The 15321-nt window shown below is 42.3% G+C and overlaps 1 protein-coding gene across 3 annotated transcripts; it reads left to right on the plus strand.

Annotated features, from left to right (window-relative positions):
* The first annotated feature begins 1572 nt into the window (after positions 1–1572).
* Positions 1573–7870, plus strand: gpr61 (G protein-coupled receptor 61). Of its 3 annotated transcripts, none has more exons than XM_076276503.1 (2): positions 1573–1732; positions 3810–7870. In XM_076276503.1, exon 2 carries the CDS (start codon positions 4003–4005, stop codon positions 5392–5394), a length of 1392 nt encoding a protein of 463 aa, XP_076132618.1. In that variant the 5' UTR covers positions 1573–1732; positions 3810–4002; the 3' UTR covers positions 5395–7870. The 3 variants fall into 3 exon arrangements, with proteins under 3 accessions (XP_076132618.1, XP_076132619.1, XP_076132620.1); XM_076276504.1 differs by lacking the exon at positions 1573–1732 and adding an exon at positions 1835–2177; XM_076276505.1 differs by lacking the exon at positions 1573–1732 and adding an exon at positions 2387–2606.
* Positions 7871–15321: the final 7451 nt, after the last annotated feature.

Raw genomic sequence — 15321 nt, forward strand, 5'->3', positions numbered from 1 at the left:
TAGATTGTTCAAAACACTGATGTTAATGTTATATACAGTTATAGAGTAGAATATGGACCTTTTCCTCCCACACACACCTCTACCACAATGTGTCTCTCACACAGCCTGTTACCTAAAGGTAGACTGGGAAAATCAAATGCATACAGATTATTCAAAGACTGACCACCCTTTCCCATTGTTTTAAGGTTCTATTCTATTCCATATCATAATTTCACCTGTTGCCATTACTCTACATGTACACATCACCATTACTCCACATGTAAACATCACCATTACTCTACATGTAAACACCACCATTACTCCACATGTAAACACCACCATTACTCTACATGTAAACACCACCATTACTCTACATGTAAGCACCCCTAGAACAATAGAATACTACTACACTTTGCTGTTACATGTTTTCATTATGTCAATCAAAAAAATAAAACAACAGAGGGAAAAAAATAACCAAGCAGAAAAAACTATACACCCATTTTCCCTATTCCAGGAGAAAGGTGATCGTCCCAGTGAAAATATTTGCCAAAGGGATTAGTATGCTTGGCCATGCAAATGCACAGACTGTCAATGTTCATGACATGTAAATTTGAATGCAAATGAGGATCAGTTATGTCTACATTATCTGAACTACAGGTGAAGTTGCAGTTAGGTCAGAGTGGCTGATCCTGCCAAACAGGTATAAATAGTCCTTGTGCTTAAAGATTCAGTGCTATAAATGGGTGTGTCCCTTGGGACCCTTTAATGTCTCACATTAACATAACTTGCTTTTTTTTAATTTTCTCCTGCTGCCTCTGTTACTCCAAATAAATAATCCACCCTCGTGAAAGGGCTTTTGAATGGATCAGATCATGGGAGGTCTTGACATGCCATGTTATTGGAGAGGCAGGGATAAGGCTAAAAGGAGTTGCGGAGAGCAAATTGGATATGCCTTTTTGTGTTCATTTTCACCCATCTCTGTGAGACCCAGTGTGACCTTGCCTGATGGCCATGTTTCTGAGTGAGGTGCGAGAGTTAAAGGGGAGGCTTGGGGAGGTGGGACACTAAGACCCAGCAGAGAGCAGCAGAGCTGCCTGCCTGCCTGTCTACTCCACTCCGCTCTGCAGTTGCCCTGTGCGTGTGTGAGTGCGATCACACGTGCATGTGTGAATGTGTGTGTGTGCATGTATACGTGTGTTTGTGCGCGTCGATTTTGTGGAAACATGTGCACCGTGTGTGTGCATGAGTGTGTGCCTTGTGTCCGGGTGAGCATCGCTTTGCATCTGAAACGGGCGGCTGAGGGGAGTGCCTTTCTCTCGTTCTCTCTTGCAGGCTCTCCCTCTCCAGCTCTCCCTCTCTTGCTCTTTTTTCTGTTTATCTGCCTGTCATCTCGGCTCCAGCACCAGCCTGGCCACCTGGACCGGGCGGCTGCCTGGAGCGCAGCGCAAGGGGGGGGAGGGGTGTGTGTGTGATTGTGTGTGTATGTGAGGGGGCGGGTGTGTCTGTGTGTGTGTGTATGTGGGTAGAGGGGGGAAGGGGTGAGGGGTGATTGGGCTGGCTGAGGGCGGGTGTCTGTGTGTTCACGTACGTGTGTGTGTGCATGTGGGGGGGTGGGGGAGAAAGGGCCAGGTGAGGAGGAGACACTGACGCCCCTCTCCTCTCCCACTTCTATGCACCGCCAGAAGAGGAGAGGACCACGTTCCCAGGCGGAGTGTGTGCACCGCAGAGAAAAAGCCTCGCTCCCTTACCTAAGGTATGTCATCTTCCACCAATCTGAGCAGTGTCACATGGAGGCGGCTGTTTGTTTGCTTAGAAAACAGATGCTCGGTCCAACACACATCATGGACGTGGCTTACCTCTGAATATCACCCCCCTCCCTGTATAAACACTGTTTCCATATTGCCGTCTTGTTTTTGCCATGTGTGCCGCGCCGTGTGTCCATGTCGACAGGCAGTAGGAGCTGAGGTCACTCTGTTAAGGTGGTAGGATCTGAGTTACAGTGAGGTGAGGCTGGGCAGGGACTGTGGAGACCTGCGAGGTTGGGCCAGGGGGCCACATCGGTGTGGGCGACACAAAGCAGGGGGATGAGATCCGGCCAAGGGGGTTCCTTGTTTTTTTTAACATTTGATAATTACCTCCAACCATTGCACAGGAACATCAACCCAGGAACAACCTCAGAGACCACTGTGCATTTTGTGGTAGGCAACAACCCACCAGATTATGATCAGTTTTCTGTGACATTACAAAGTTTGCCTGTGTGTCTTTAGAGATTTTTTTTCTTAAAGGAGAGGAAGCCAAAGGAAGAAAGAAAGAAATCAGTTGTTGGGCAACAGTGCTTGTTTTCTATCACAGTAAATACTGAGTCATGTGCATATAATAGGGTCATATGTTTCGCAGTTGGCAGCAGCCAAGATTCTTTCTCCCTCTTAGTCTCTAGTCTCTTAGACTGAAGAGGGCCATGGCTCAAACGCGGTGATGAACCTCTTTTCTTTTGAACATTAGACTTTGACTTTACAACAGTTAACTTGGATGCCACTATAGATGAGTGGGTTTTTTAAAAATATTTTTTCTTTGCTAAGATGTTTGGGTGTGGACTGGAAGGTTGACAAACATGATCATATAGAGGGGTAAGATACATTTAGTTTGGGCACTTTGTTTTATCTCAGGATGACTTGCTTTTTGGGCAACTGCAAATAATGCATTTTTAAACATGGAAATTAACTGAAGAAATGTCTGGCAAAATTAGACTACATGTTAGCAACTTAGCCCTGAACTGCTTGTCACTCACTGAAATGATTCCCCTTATTGAAAAATGCATTTATTTACTGGTGCAATATTTAGACTATTTGTAAAAAAATGATCTCATGAGTTAAATTTTGTAGCTTTTAGTTTCTGTCATATACTCTGTCAGTGAAACATCTAAGACAGAGCCAACTGGGTGATACTCTTAGCCCTCTCACTTGTATTGTAATTATTATATAGAACTTAGGGAGATATGTTATTGACAATTTCTAAAATGTCTTAAATTTGATCAGGTATTTGGCAAAATTATGGGTAACGTTTGGTCCATGCACATTCAGAATAAATATATAAGATACGAGACAATTTCATATGGCTATTCTTTCTCATCCACAAGTCAAACAAAAGTTAAATATAGATACTGTTAAAGCGAAGCCTTACTCCTTTCAACTTGTTTCTAGGTATCTAGCCTTGAATCTTACGTTCTGCACAATATATGGGTTGCGTTCAATATGTTGTAGAATATGTGAGACCTCTTCACTAAGGTAGTCCCTCCTGCTCTTTGCCAATTAATGCTGTTATTATAGAGCTTCTCTCAGTTTCAGCGGCACCACAGTCCACGGAGCTTGAAATGGCCCCAGAGTCATCAGTCTCACTGAATTTATTTATTGGTCCCCATGATTATTTCAAAATAGCTCCAAATCAGCGATGTTATTACTGCCCACTGTGTATGGACTGAAATGGTGTCTGGAAAAAAAAAAAACTTACTGACGCGTTTTAGGTGCACACGCCTGCGTGCGTGTGTGTGTGTGTGTGTTCGTATGGAAATCTACGAAAAGTCAGTCCACGTGATTTAGTTCTTTGATGGAGTGCAGGGTAGGGGACAGGTGAGGTTGGCACCATAAACAAGGAAACCAATGCCTCCTGGTCTCCCCAGGCCATGATGATGCCTCATGCATTTCTCCTCCTTTATAAACTTTCCCATCACACAGCCTGTAAAAATCAAAGCCACTGTTGCATACTATTTCTTTAGTTTATCTGGAAGTCATTTGAAATTTTGTTTTCTCAAACTGTTTTCCTGTCTCCCTCAGGACAAAGAGGAGTGAGATTTGTCCTTGATCACCACTGAGAACGTGTGTGAGTGTTCTTTGGGGTGCTACCTTGGGCTTGGACTACCAGAAGCATCTGAACCACTGTCCTCAGACCCCCACCCCCGCCCAGGCACAGGAGGATGGGTAATGGGCTTGAGTGTGACACTGCTCACTTAGCTCAACCCATCCTCTCATGGAGCCTGCTGCCACCGCCAACATCCCGTGGAACGCCTCGAATGCCAGCCACTGGACGCTGACCTCGCCCCAGTCCAACGATTCAGAAGTGAGCGGCACTCTTTCGCAGTCGCTCGCCCTGGGGGCCATGCTGCTGGTGGACCTGCTGGCAATCATGGGCAACTTGGCCGTCATGACGGTGATCGCCTGCACGCCGCAGCTGCGCAAGTTTGTCTTTGTGTTCCACCTGTGCATGGTGGACCTGCTGGCTGCCCTGGTGCTGATGCCGCTGGGCATGCTCTCGGACCAGGCATTCTTCAGCGAAGCCCTGTGCCGCGGCTACCTCTGCCTGAGTGTGGGCCTGATCTGTGCAACCATCCTCACCATCTGCGCCATCAATGTGGAGCGCTACTATTACATTGTCTACCCCATGCGATACGAGGTGAAGATGACCGTGGGCCTGGTGGTCACGGTCCTGGTGGCCATATGGGTCAAAGCCATCCTCATGTCGGCCTTCCCTCTGCTAGGCTTGGCGCTGCAGGGCACAGGGGGGAGTGGACCCTCCCTGACTCCGGGGCGAAGGCGCTGTTCCCTGCAATGGACAGGCGGCAGCGGGACATCTCGCCTGGTGTTCATGGTTCTTTTCACGCTCATGTATTTCCTCTGCCCGGTCCTTATCATTCTGGTGGTCTACTGCAACATGTTCAAGGTTGCCAGGGTGGCGGCCATGCAGCAGGGCCCGGTGCCCACGTGGATGGACACACCACGGCAGCGCTCCGAGTCCCTCAGCAGCCACTCCAGCATGGTGGCCAGCCTGGCGGGCGCGCGTATCACCCCTCAGCGGACGTTCAGCGGGGGGAAGGCGGCCATGGTCCTGGTGGCGGTGGGGGGCCAGTTCCTGGGCTGCTGGCTGCCGTACTTCGCCTTCCACCTCTACTCAGCACTGGTCCCCACGTCTCCGGCCACCTTGGCCCATCTGGAAGATGTGGTCACCTGGATCGGTTACTTCTGCTTTGCCTCCAACCCCATCTTCTACGGCTGCCTCAACCGCCAGATCCGGGAGGAGCTATCGAGGCAGCTTGCCTGCCTCTTCACGTGGGGCCGGCCACGCGAGGAGCAGCAGCTGCCCAGCCGCGAGGCTTCCATCGAGGAGAACTTTCTGCAGTTCCTCCAGGGCACCGGCTGCAATCTGGAGCCTCGTAACTCCCAGAGCATATCTGGGCCACAGAAGGGGGACGATGCTCTACCCCCTGAGCCCCTACAGACCTCTCCATGCCTCCAGAGGCCTTCTGTTGACTTAAACATCCCTGGACAAATAGTGGAGGAGACATCTGAGTTCATGGAGCAACACCACCTGAACAATGATCTCAACTTGTCAGAGAACTGCCGCAGGACAATGCCTGACCTGTAGGATTGAAACGCACATTTGTTTCAATTTGTATTTTGTTGCTATTGATGTCCCCCTCAATTTTTTTTAATAGTTTGTTTTTGTTCATTCGACATGTGCTTCAAATTTCAGGGTTTGAAGTGGAACACTTTTTAATATGATACATCAGGTTAAGATCTGTACATGATCCTGTCAGATAGTAAAATCCGGATAATATTATGAACCAAGATGTTCCTGGAGTTCAAAAAAGTAAATGATAATGCCGTTTGTCATCATTTTTTGCCCTCTATTTCACATTCAATTCTCTCTTGATGAGAGAGGCTGACTCGTAACATGTCCTAACAAAACAAGATGTAAGCGTGCATGCAAGTGCTGTTCTCTACCATTTCGCTTTGACAGTCTAACACGTTTTGAATTTGGTATAGGCAAATACCAAATATCACATTAGAACAGACTGCCACTTTAGACAGCAAATAGATTTGACATATAATGCATCATAATTTTGTGGACATTGGCCATGTTATCTTGCACAATTTGAGTGCCTTTGAGGCCACCACTCAACCCATCTCTCCCCAAAGGACCTTCTGTTGTTTTTGAAAACCTGGGGACAAAATCGAGTTTGGACAGACAAAGGGATAAAATAGTCAGGTCACTGGCAATCATGTGCCGTAACAGCACAGCGTGGAGAGAGCTGTCACCGATTCAGAAGACTGTTTACTCAATCTCCACCCCCTCATGTTTCAAGACAGAAAATGAATGCAAATTCTGTCACATTTTTTTCTCAGGAGTCCAAAACGATATTGCTGTGCCTTTTTGACTATATCCTAATTAAAATGTACATAGTGTTAACAGGTTTTATTGAATGGTTTCATAGCAGGGGTATTTATAGGACCGAGTTAGACAAAGATGAATATTTTTAACTTCCCACTGATTGCGCTGAAAATTTATTCAGTAAAATTGCACAGAGAAACACATGGACTCAGTCTACCATGTTTAGCACATGGTGTATCTGTCAACACTGGAAACACGACACTGCTCTGGAAAAACTGCACTTAGACATCAACTTGTGAGATTCAAGAGGGTTTATCATTGTGTAGTATTAATTACAACACAAAATGTAAGCACAGCAAATTAGACATATTTAAAGAAAAATTACAGTCTTGCTGGTTCCTAGCCTGAACATCTAAATGCTAACTTCCTTTCATAATACAGTGTTATGGCCTACATCACAGAGGACAAATTCTAATGATTAGGACCAACCCACTTTCAAATGGCTCATTGTTTACAGGTTAAACCAGAACAAACGTCTCTCCACAGTATACTTTAAGTACCACTGTGTTTTGCCATAAGCAGCCGGAGCTTGTTGTGACCACAGAATACAATGGAGGCAGTGCTTACATGTGTTCCTCCTGCTTTTGCCCTTTCTTTAGCTAGAGCCGGAGGACATCACCATCTTCTCACCTCAAGGAAATAAAACACAGAGATGCTTTGTAAAACTGCTACATAAACAAAGTCTCACATTTTCTGGTGTTTTATCTCTGCCTTTCTCTCTCTTTCCCTTTCTATTATCCAACCCAGTCGAACTAAATCACATGATGTCAAGCAAGGTATTTTGGGACATCTTAGGTTTGGTGTTAAAAGTATGTTACGGAACTGGGCAAAAAAGGGCTCACGACATAACGCTCCTAATTTTCTTGTTTAATGACTTCAGTACAGGCTGGTGTTTTCAGCTGGATTCTTCATTCAGGTGACAAAGGTTCTTTTGCGTCATAGAAAGGGTTGATGAAGCTACATGGAAATTTGTATAAATTGAATTACATATAAACAGAACAAACATAATTATCTCATTCAAGTGCAACCCTCTGCACTGCTAGGCAATGGAGTGGCAATCCACTATGGAGAACCGCCCTCATATTGTGTGAATGCTCTGTTGTTTCTATGACAGATGACTTACTTTATTAAGACAACAGGGTGGTAAAAGAAGTCAGAGTTGATCATTATCCAGAAATTTCAAACTCAAACATGATTTGTTTGGCTCATAAAATCACTCCATAAAATCCCTTATCTCATAAATCAGTCCAAACACCCTTCACATTGTGAGGGTTGTTGTGGGATCAACTTCAAATCAATATCACATCTCTGCACCTAATATGATCACTGCCATATGAAGCTCTACAGCCATTCTGTCTTGGTTGCTGAACATGCAAGTCAATGTAGATCGAGTCAGTGGAGAAACAGATGACCATCAGGTTTACTAACCAGTATTTATGTTAGTCTTTTGTGAGATACAGCATTCTTTGAGAATAGTTATCTTTGTGGGGATAGTGCCTAAAAGCCACGCATCCATCTGGTGTTCATGTATAATTAATTATTTATTTTCTTTTTGTTTAGCTTTGTATATATTGTATTTTGCAGGAAAAAGTCCTGGTTGGTATTGTTGCTCTCATTTGCCAAGTCTTTATTATTTTTGTTGATTCTAATTAAAATTCATCAAGAATTGCATGTGTGTCTGTCTAATGTTCATCTTGCACATCTTGATGCCATTCCATCAAATCATTGGCTAAACCAGCCTGGGTATTTACAATATTTCTTTCTGTTTCATTTCATGTCCATTCAAGTCAACACAATACTACTATACTGATCCTAATGATCCTTGCTGTGCGTGTGTGTGTGTGCACGTGCGTGCGTGTGCATGCGTGTGCACGTGTGCGTACGGCATGTGTATTTAGACATTTAGGTTTAGTATGAAGGTCTAAAAGGACACAAAAGTAAAATGCTGGGAGAGAAAGAAGATAAAAGGGATGTGACATTTAAGGGAGACAGCAGTGACAGTCTAATTATATGACAGAGTTGGAGATGTCTGCTTCTCTGCTTTTTGTCTGGGGGTCAGAGAATCATCACACATATTGTCTCAAAATAATACCAACAACAAAATCAATAAGCACTTTGTTTTCAGTTCATCATCTGTTCAAAAAGGTCTATACAAACTCTAAATATTATGAATCACTACTATTTTAAGACCAGCTAAATATTTTAGCCAATGACCTTTACAGCAGGTGCTCTTTGATGTCTATTTCTGTCAGCTTGACATTTTAAAATTTCTTTTTACATCAAAATGAAATATACAATATTCCCTCACCCACCTAAGGCAATCCACCAGGAACTATGGCACAGACTTTTATATGAAATGTTAAAATAACATTTTAAAATGTGAAATTAACATTTACATTCTAAAACACACACAACACACAAAATAGTGCTGTTTTTTTCTTTCTCTTTTTTAATTTTAAAATGGGAAAGCCTTTATGAGGCACCATAGGACATAAAGATGCATACCACCCCACCCCCAACACACACACACACACACACACACACTCTTACACATACACACATACACAAACACACACATACACATATCATTAACACACACACTGACACACATATGCTTTGATGTCCTGGCCATGAGAGCATGGGAGTGTATGAGAGAGGCCCCTGGTGGTGTGGTTCAAGGTTCAAACAGCATGACCTTTCAGCTATAGGTTTTAAGGATGAAAGTCTTACTAAGTATATTTTTTGTGGTGGACATTCATTCTACATTCATGTCATGATATATCATAAAATGATTTAAGACATGCTTAGGCTATATATAACCCATCGGTCATGTGAGGGTTTATCTATTCCTCACAGCACCATGAGTATTTCCTTTACCTTTATTATCTACACTGAGATTTTAACATATACACATGTTACCCTGAGTCCCTTTGCATTTCCTTTTACGAGAACACCAGTGTAGTGGCATACACGGGGTGAGCTTATTCCAAATTGCTCTGTTTCATTCAGAAGTATTGAAGGTGGTGTTTCCATGGCAACTTATCCTCACTGACATTCACAGGCGGAGGGAGAAGATAAGATAAGCATGGACCGAACCCCTACGATGGCACTCTAACTTGCTCAGTATCTTATGATCATCTATTCATTTACTAAAATCTGTGGTAGGCTACTTCTTTCACAAATATATTTTCATTGAGCAAGTTCATTTTTAAAATAGATTTTGTTTACTAAAAAAACATTTTAGTTTCCCTTTTTCTGCACCTACTGCTCCCTATTTTCACTGTTAAGTATGTAACTGGTGCAGGATAATGGCTATGCAAGATGTAGCCTATGCATATGGAAGAATAGAGAACCGAATCATACTCAGGTATGTTATATTTTACCGGATTAATGCCATACCACATAATAATGTAAAAAAATAGATTTATTAATGTGAGAGTAAGGCTTTGAGCATATATTTAGAAAGGTATACAAGCTTGGATTACATTTGGCAATGTTAGCATGTTAAAACTGGCAAATGTAGCAAGAGGCCATATTTGACTACTGGAAAGTTATTTTTGTATTGCTTCTTGATAAGTAGGCTAGGCTTGGTCTAAAGCCTCATGTAGATAATCAAAGTTATGTTTGCATTCATTTTTGTATCATCATAAATTCAAATTACAGATGTCTTTTAATGGGTGCTTTGAACATGTCCATTATTCTCTATGTAATAAAGGGATCACTTATTGGATATTTGAACTGTGTTGAAGCTAAGCTACATGTTTAACAACTGACTGAGGAAAACAAGAGATTGTCAGGAAAGTGGTTTATCAGCAGCTTTGGTTCTGATAGACAGACGTGGCTGAGCTACAGATAGGCATACTAGTCAGCTCGCCAACCTTTGCAAGATTCTGGTGGGACCGCAGAAGCCAATTCCAACCAACATGTTGCTTCTGGGCAGCCGTGGCCTACTGGTTAGCGCTTCGGACGTTGCCGGTTCGAACCCCGACCAGTAGGCACGGCTGAAGTGCCCTTGAGCAAGGCACCTAACCCAGGGACGGATCACTGCACGGGCCTACTGGGCCCAGGCCCAGGGGCCCAAGGGGTCAGGGTGCCCTGAAGCCCAAGCCTTTGCATGGAATCATTGCCTCAATATCAACAAATCAGGATGTAGGCTATCTGATTGAATTTAGTATTGGCCATCCCCAAAATGCACCAGAATACAGGAAATCACATCAAACAAATAAAAAAAAATTCTGGGGGAGGACCCCCAATCCCCCCCTCCCACATATACGACAATTAGTGGAGGGCCCTTAATACATCTGGGCCCAGGGGCCCGAAAGTTCATAATCCGCCCATGACCTAACCCCTCACTGCTCCCCGAGCGCTGCTGTTGTTGCAGGCAGCTCACTGCGCTGGGATTAGTGCTTCACCTCACTGTGTGTTCACTGTGTGCTGAGTGTGTTTCACTAATTCATGGATTGGGATAAATGCAGAGACCAAATTTCCCTCACGGGATCAAAAGAGTATATATATACTTATATACTATACATAATACTTCTGTTCAGGTTCAGAAAGGAAGTTTATGAATCCAGTTGGTGGGTTCAGGAAGAGATATAGGCCAACTATGATTGGCTGTTGAGCTTTAACGTCAACAAACTTTTGGCGGAATCGCAGATTGTGCCTTTAAGTGCAAGTGAAGTCCATTGTATATATAGGCCTATATGTTTTGCTGTCAACTTACCCATTTCAAGTTCTGAAATTCTTCAATCTTAGTCTCTGGCTTGCTCACATGTCCAGCAGGAAGAGTTTGCCATGTCAGGGTAATTGTATTCTGAAACAATCATAATGTGGACAGAACAGTTTAGTGTCATATACGATGTTTGTAGCAATTATTTTTAAAAACAGAGGGGAAATATCCGTTTTTCCTAACAGCCTACGTATCTCTTAGATTTCGCTAACGGGTGTTGTAGAAGATATTGACGGCACAATAACTTTTAGGCTACAAAAGACCAGAAAACAATGTTAAGGTATGTGGAGAAGAAGGATGGTTCGTGTGTTCTTCCTGCACGGTAAGCTATTTCGTTTTTCTGATATGTCTACCAGTGTTGCGCGGGTTTGGTCACAAGCGGCCCGCGGTCGCCCGATATTTTAATCAACCCGACCGCAACTCGGACCGCGAATATTAATTAGGACAAAATTATACCCGACCCGCGAATTCAACCCGCTTATTTACAAAATGTGTGCTTTTGGTTATAGGCTGCATGCAGTGTGACAGTAGGCCATTTCTGTAAAAACAAACTAATTTATTTACGAAACTTGATGCAGTAGAACTACACGCAGTAAGCATGCAGGACATAATGTTTGCGCAGGAGAAAGAATGAGAATAAGAGCGCAAGCACGCACGCAACGCACAAAGGATAAGAACACTAGGATAAGATTTGAAGGCCATGGACATACATCTTTCTTTCGAAAACAGAAATGGTGGGGCGAGGTAGGCAAGAGAGATACATTGCTGGTCAAAACGTTAGCGTAAGAACTGGTTTATAATGCTGAATGAAACACAAAGCTTTACTAAAGCACATCCACTGTTTAAAGTCACAAACACAACGAACTAAGGTAACTTTTATGCATGCGCGAACCTATACATACCGGTAGATATGGCTGTGTAGTCTGTGCCATAACATTTATTCCTGCAGGCTGCCCGTTTTGGCTGTCATACTTTTAAATGGCTTCGCAAGAAGTAGGCCTAGACCATAACCATAGCCTATATCGCTTTTCCTGAAGGGGTGTCTTTATTATTTTAACTCGCGTCTTGCTTCTTTACTGTTGACTTTACTGTATTGATGCTTTACTGTATTGATGCTAGCTTTGTCGTGATATTTTAAGTAGGCCTATTTGTAGAAAATATATATTTAATTAATTTTAACTGACCCGCCCGCAAATGACCCGAATATCATTAAAATATTTTGTTTATGACTCATAACCGCGGGTGACCGCGGTCATCCGCGGGCGACCGCTTAATTTCGGGCAGACCGCGCAACACTGATGTCTACCCAAGTGAGTGCAGAGGCACCCCCCCCCCCCCCTATCGGTTGGAACACGCCCCATAATTACGTCCCAATGGAGCAATATCGGGACTCATATTCTGACTAGAATTTGAGTATGACAACAGGCTACTGATTTATGTAAAAAACAAAATACATAATAGAATGGAAAAGTTCCTTGAAAATGTACAATTCATTTATTGATTGCACTTGAAAACAAGACCACTTTTACCCAACAGCATGGATGGATTATGAGGCACTGAGCCCCTGGGTAGCCTACAGACATGAAAAGGCCCCCCCTGCCCACTTCAGAAAGTTAGCTTAGCAATGCTAGGGGGTCTGGGGGCATGCTACCTGAAAGAAAACTTTGAAAAATAAATACACGCATGCTTAGCATTTTGTGAAAATAAATCATTATGGCTACATTGACTCGTAGTCATGAGCTGTATATCCTCATATTTTAATATTACAGATATATAGGCGATTTTACGGAGCCCCTAAGGGGACTTGAGCAAAAAAAAATCTAAAGTTTAGTTTCATGTGCTCACGTGAAACTTTCATGTGCTCACGTGAAACTTTCATGTGCGCACCTGAAACTTTTATGTGCTCACGTGAAACTTTCATGTGCGCACGTGAAACTTTCATGTGCGCACATGAAAGTTTCAAGTGCTCACGTGAAAGTTTCAGGTGCGCACATGAAAGTTTCATGTGAAAAGGTTTTGTGTGCGAACACGAAACTTTCATGTGCGCACATTAAAGTTTCACGTGAGCACATGAAAGTTTCACGTGAGCACATGAAACTAAACTTTAGATTTTTTTTGCTCATGTCCCCGTACGCTCCGTACGATTTGGATTTTAAGCACAACTTTCAGTTTTAAGAAACTTAAGCCTAAAGTTGAAGACCATGTGCTACAACTTCAAAACCAGATTACTCTGGAACTACTTACAGAGGAATGCATTAAAACTTTGCGTTTGTTAAGGTCTGCTGTTTATTCTGATAATATGGGTTGTCATGTATTGAGCAAAGAGCTCGTGAGACATTCCACCCAGAAATTTAGATGAGCGCAGAGCTATGAAGAGTAATATGATTATTTCTTGAACGTTTTTCCCCCCGCGAACCGTTTATCACAGCAATATTTAAAAGATGAGAAAACGCTCTTTCATATGATATGTGTGATGACTAGGCTACTCCGTGAGTAGGCTAGTTCAACAGAGAAGAATGGACGACCGCTTTGCCCGTCCGCATAAATAGCAGCGTGTTCGTGAAGGTGACCGAGGTGAAGTTAGTTTGATATTTGTTATTCGGATATTCGACAGATATTCAATTTTTTTTTTAATGCAGCCGGTTTCACCCAGTGTTTGCAGACAATGTACAAACAGATGACCTGTCTACTTGCTCCCAGCCGACCTACTTAGTCTATAAAGTACCTTCTGAATTACCTTCATAGTCTTTTTTGTCAATAGCTGTGACATCATGTGACCTAGTGACTCCAAACCAATGCAGAATAGTTATCCTATATGGGACTCATCAGACACACCTCTTTTTATAGCGACTGTATGCACGCTGTATTTTATATGAAATTTTTAAAGAAAATACATTATTTCATATAAGAAACAGATTCCTTTTTTCAATACCTCCCAAGCCATATGTCCTAGTGACTCCAAACCAATGCAGAATAGTTATCCTATATGGGACTCATCAGACACACCTCTTTTTATAGCGACTGTATGGACACTATATTTTATCTGAATATTTTAATGAAAATACGTTATTTCCCATAAGAAACGGTCTCCTTTTTTTCAATACCTCCCAAGCCATGTGACCTAGTGACTCCAAACCAATGCAGAATAGTTACCCTATATAGGACTAATTAGACACACCTATTTGTATAGCCACTGTATGCACACTGTATTTTATATGAATATTTTAAAGAAAATACATTATTTGCCATCAGTAATGGTCTCCTTTTTTTCAATACCTCGCAAGCCATGTGACCTAGTGACTCCAAACCAATGCAGAATAGTTATCCTATATGAGACTAATAAGACATACCTCTTCTTATAGTCACTGTATGCACACTGTATTTTATATGAATATTTTAAAGAAAATACATTATTGCATAAGGAATGGTCTCCTTTTTTCAATACCTCCCAAGTCATGTGACCTAGTGACTTCAAACCAATGCAGAATAGTTATCCTATATGAGACTAATAAGACATACCTCTTCTTATAGTCACTGTATGCACACTGTATTTTATATGAATATTTTAAAGAAAATACATTATTTCCCATAAGGAATGGTCTCCTTTTTTCAATACCTCCCAAGTCATGTGACCTAGTGACTTCAAACCAATGCAGAATAGTTATCCCATATGGGACTCATCAGACACACCTCTTTTTATAGCGACTGTATGCACACTATATTTTATCTGAATATTTTAATGAAAATACGTTATTTCCCATAAGAAACGGTCTCCTTTTTTTCAATACCTCCCAAGCCATGTGACCTAGTGACTCCAAACCAATGCAGAATAGTTACCCTATATAGGACTAATTAGACACACCTATTTGTATAGCCACTGTATGCACACTGTATTTTATATGAATATTTTAAAGAAAATACATTATTTGCCATCAGTAATGGTCTCCTTTTTTTCAATACCTCGCAAGCCATGTGACCTAGTGACTCCAAACCAATGCAGAATAGTTATCCTATATGAGACTAATAAGACATACCTCTTCTTATAGTCACTGTATGCACACTGTATTTTATATGAATATTTTAAAGAAAATACATTATTGCATAAGGAATGGTCTCCTTTTTTCAATACCTCCCAAGTCATGTGACCTAGTGACTTCAAACCAATGCAGAATAGTTATCCTATATGAGACTAATAAGACATACCTCTTCTTATAGTCACTGTATGCACACTGTATTTTATATGAATATTTTAAAGAAAATACATTATTTCCCATAAGGAATGGTCTCCTTTTTTCAATACCTCCCAAGTCATGTGACCTAGTGACTTCAAACCAATGCAGAATAGTTATCCCATATGGGACTCATCAGACACACCTCTTTTTATAGCGACT

The sequence above is a fragment of the Alosa pseudoharengus genome, unplaced genomic scaffold (genome assembly GCF_046254945.1).
Source record: "Alosa pseudoharengus isolate Yale_2024_CS ecotype anadromous, Long Island Sound unplaced genomic scaffold, YU_APseudo_1.1 YU_APseudo_1.1_scf_9, whole genome shotgun sequence".
NCBI classification, from domain to species: Eukaryota; Metazoa; Chordata; class Actinopteri; order Clupeiformes; family Clupeidae; genus Alosa; species Alosa pseudoharengus.

Bases quoted from the DNA above. Each gene is read 5' to 3' on its own strand.
- gpr61 (XM_076276503.1), top strand. From the start codon at position 4,003: ATGGAGCCTGCTGCCACCGCCAACATCCCGTGGAACGCCTCGAATGCC.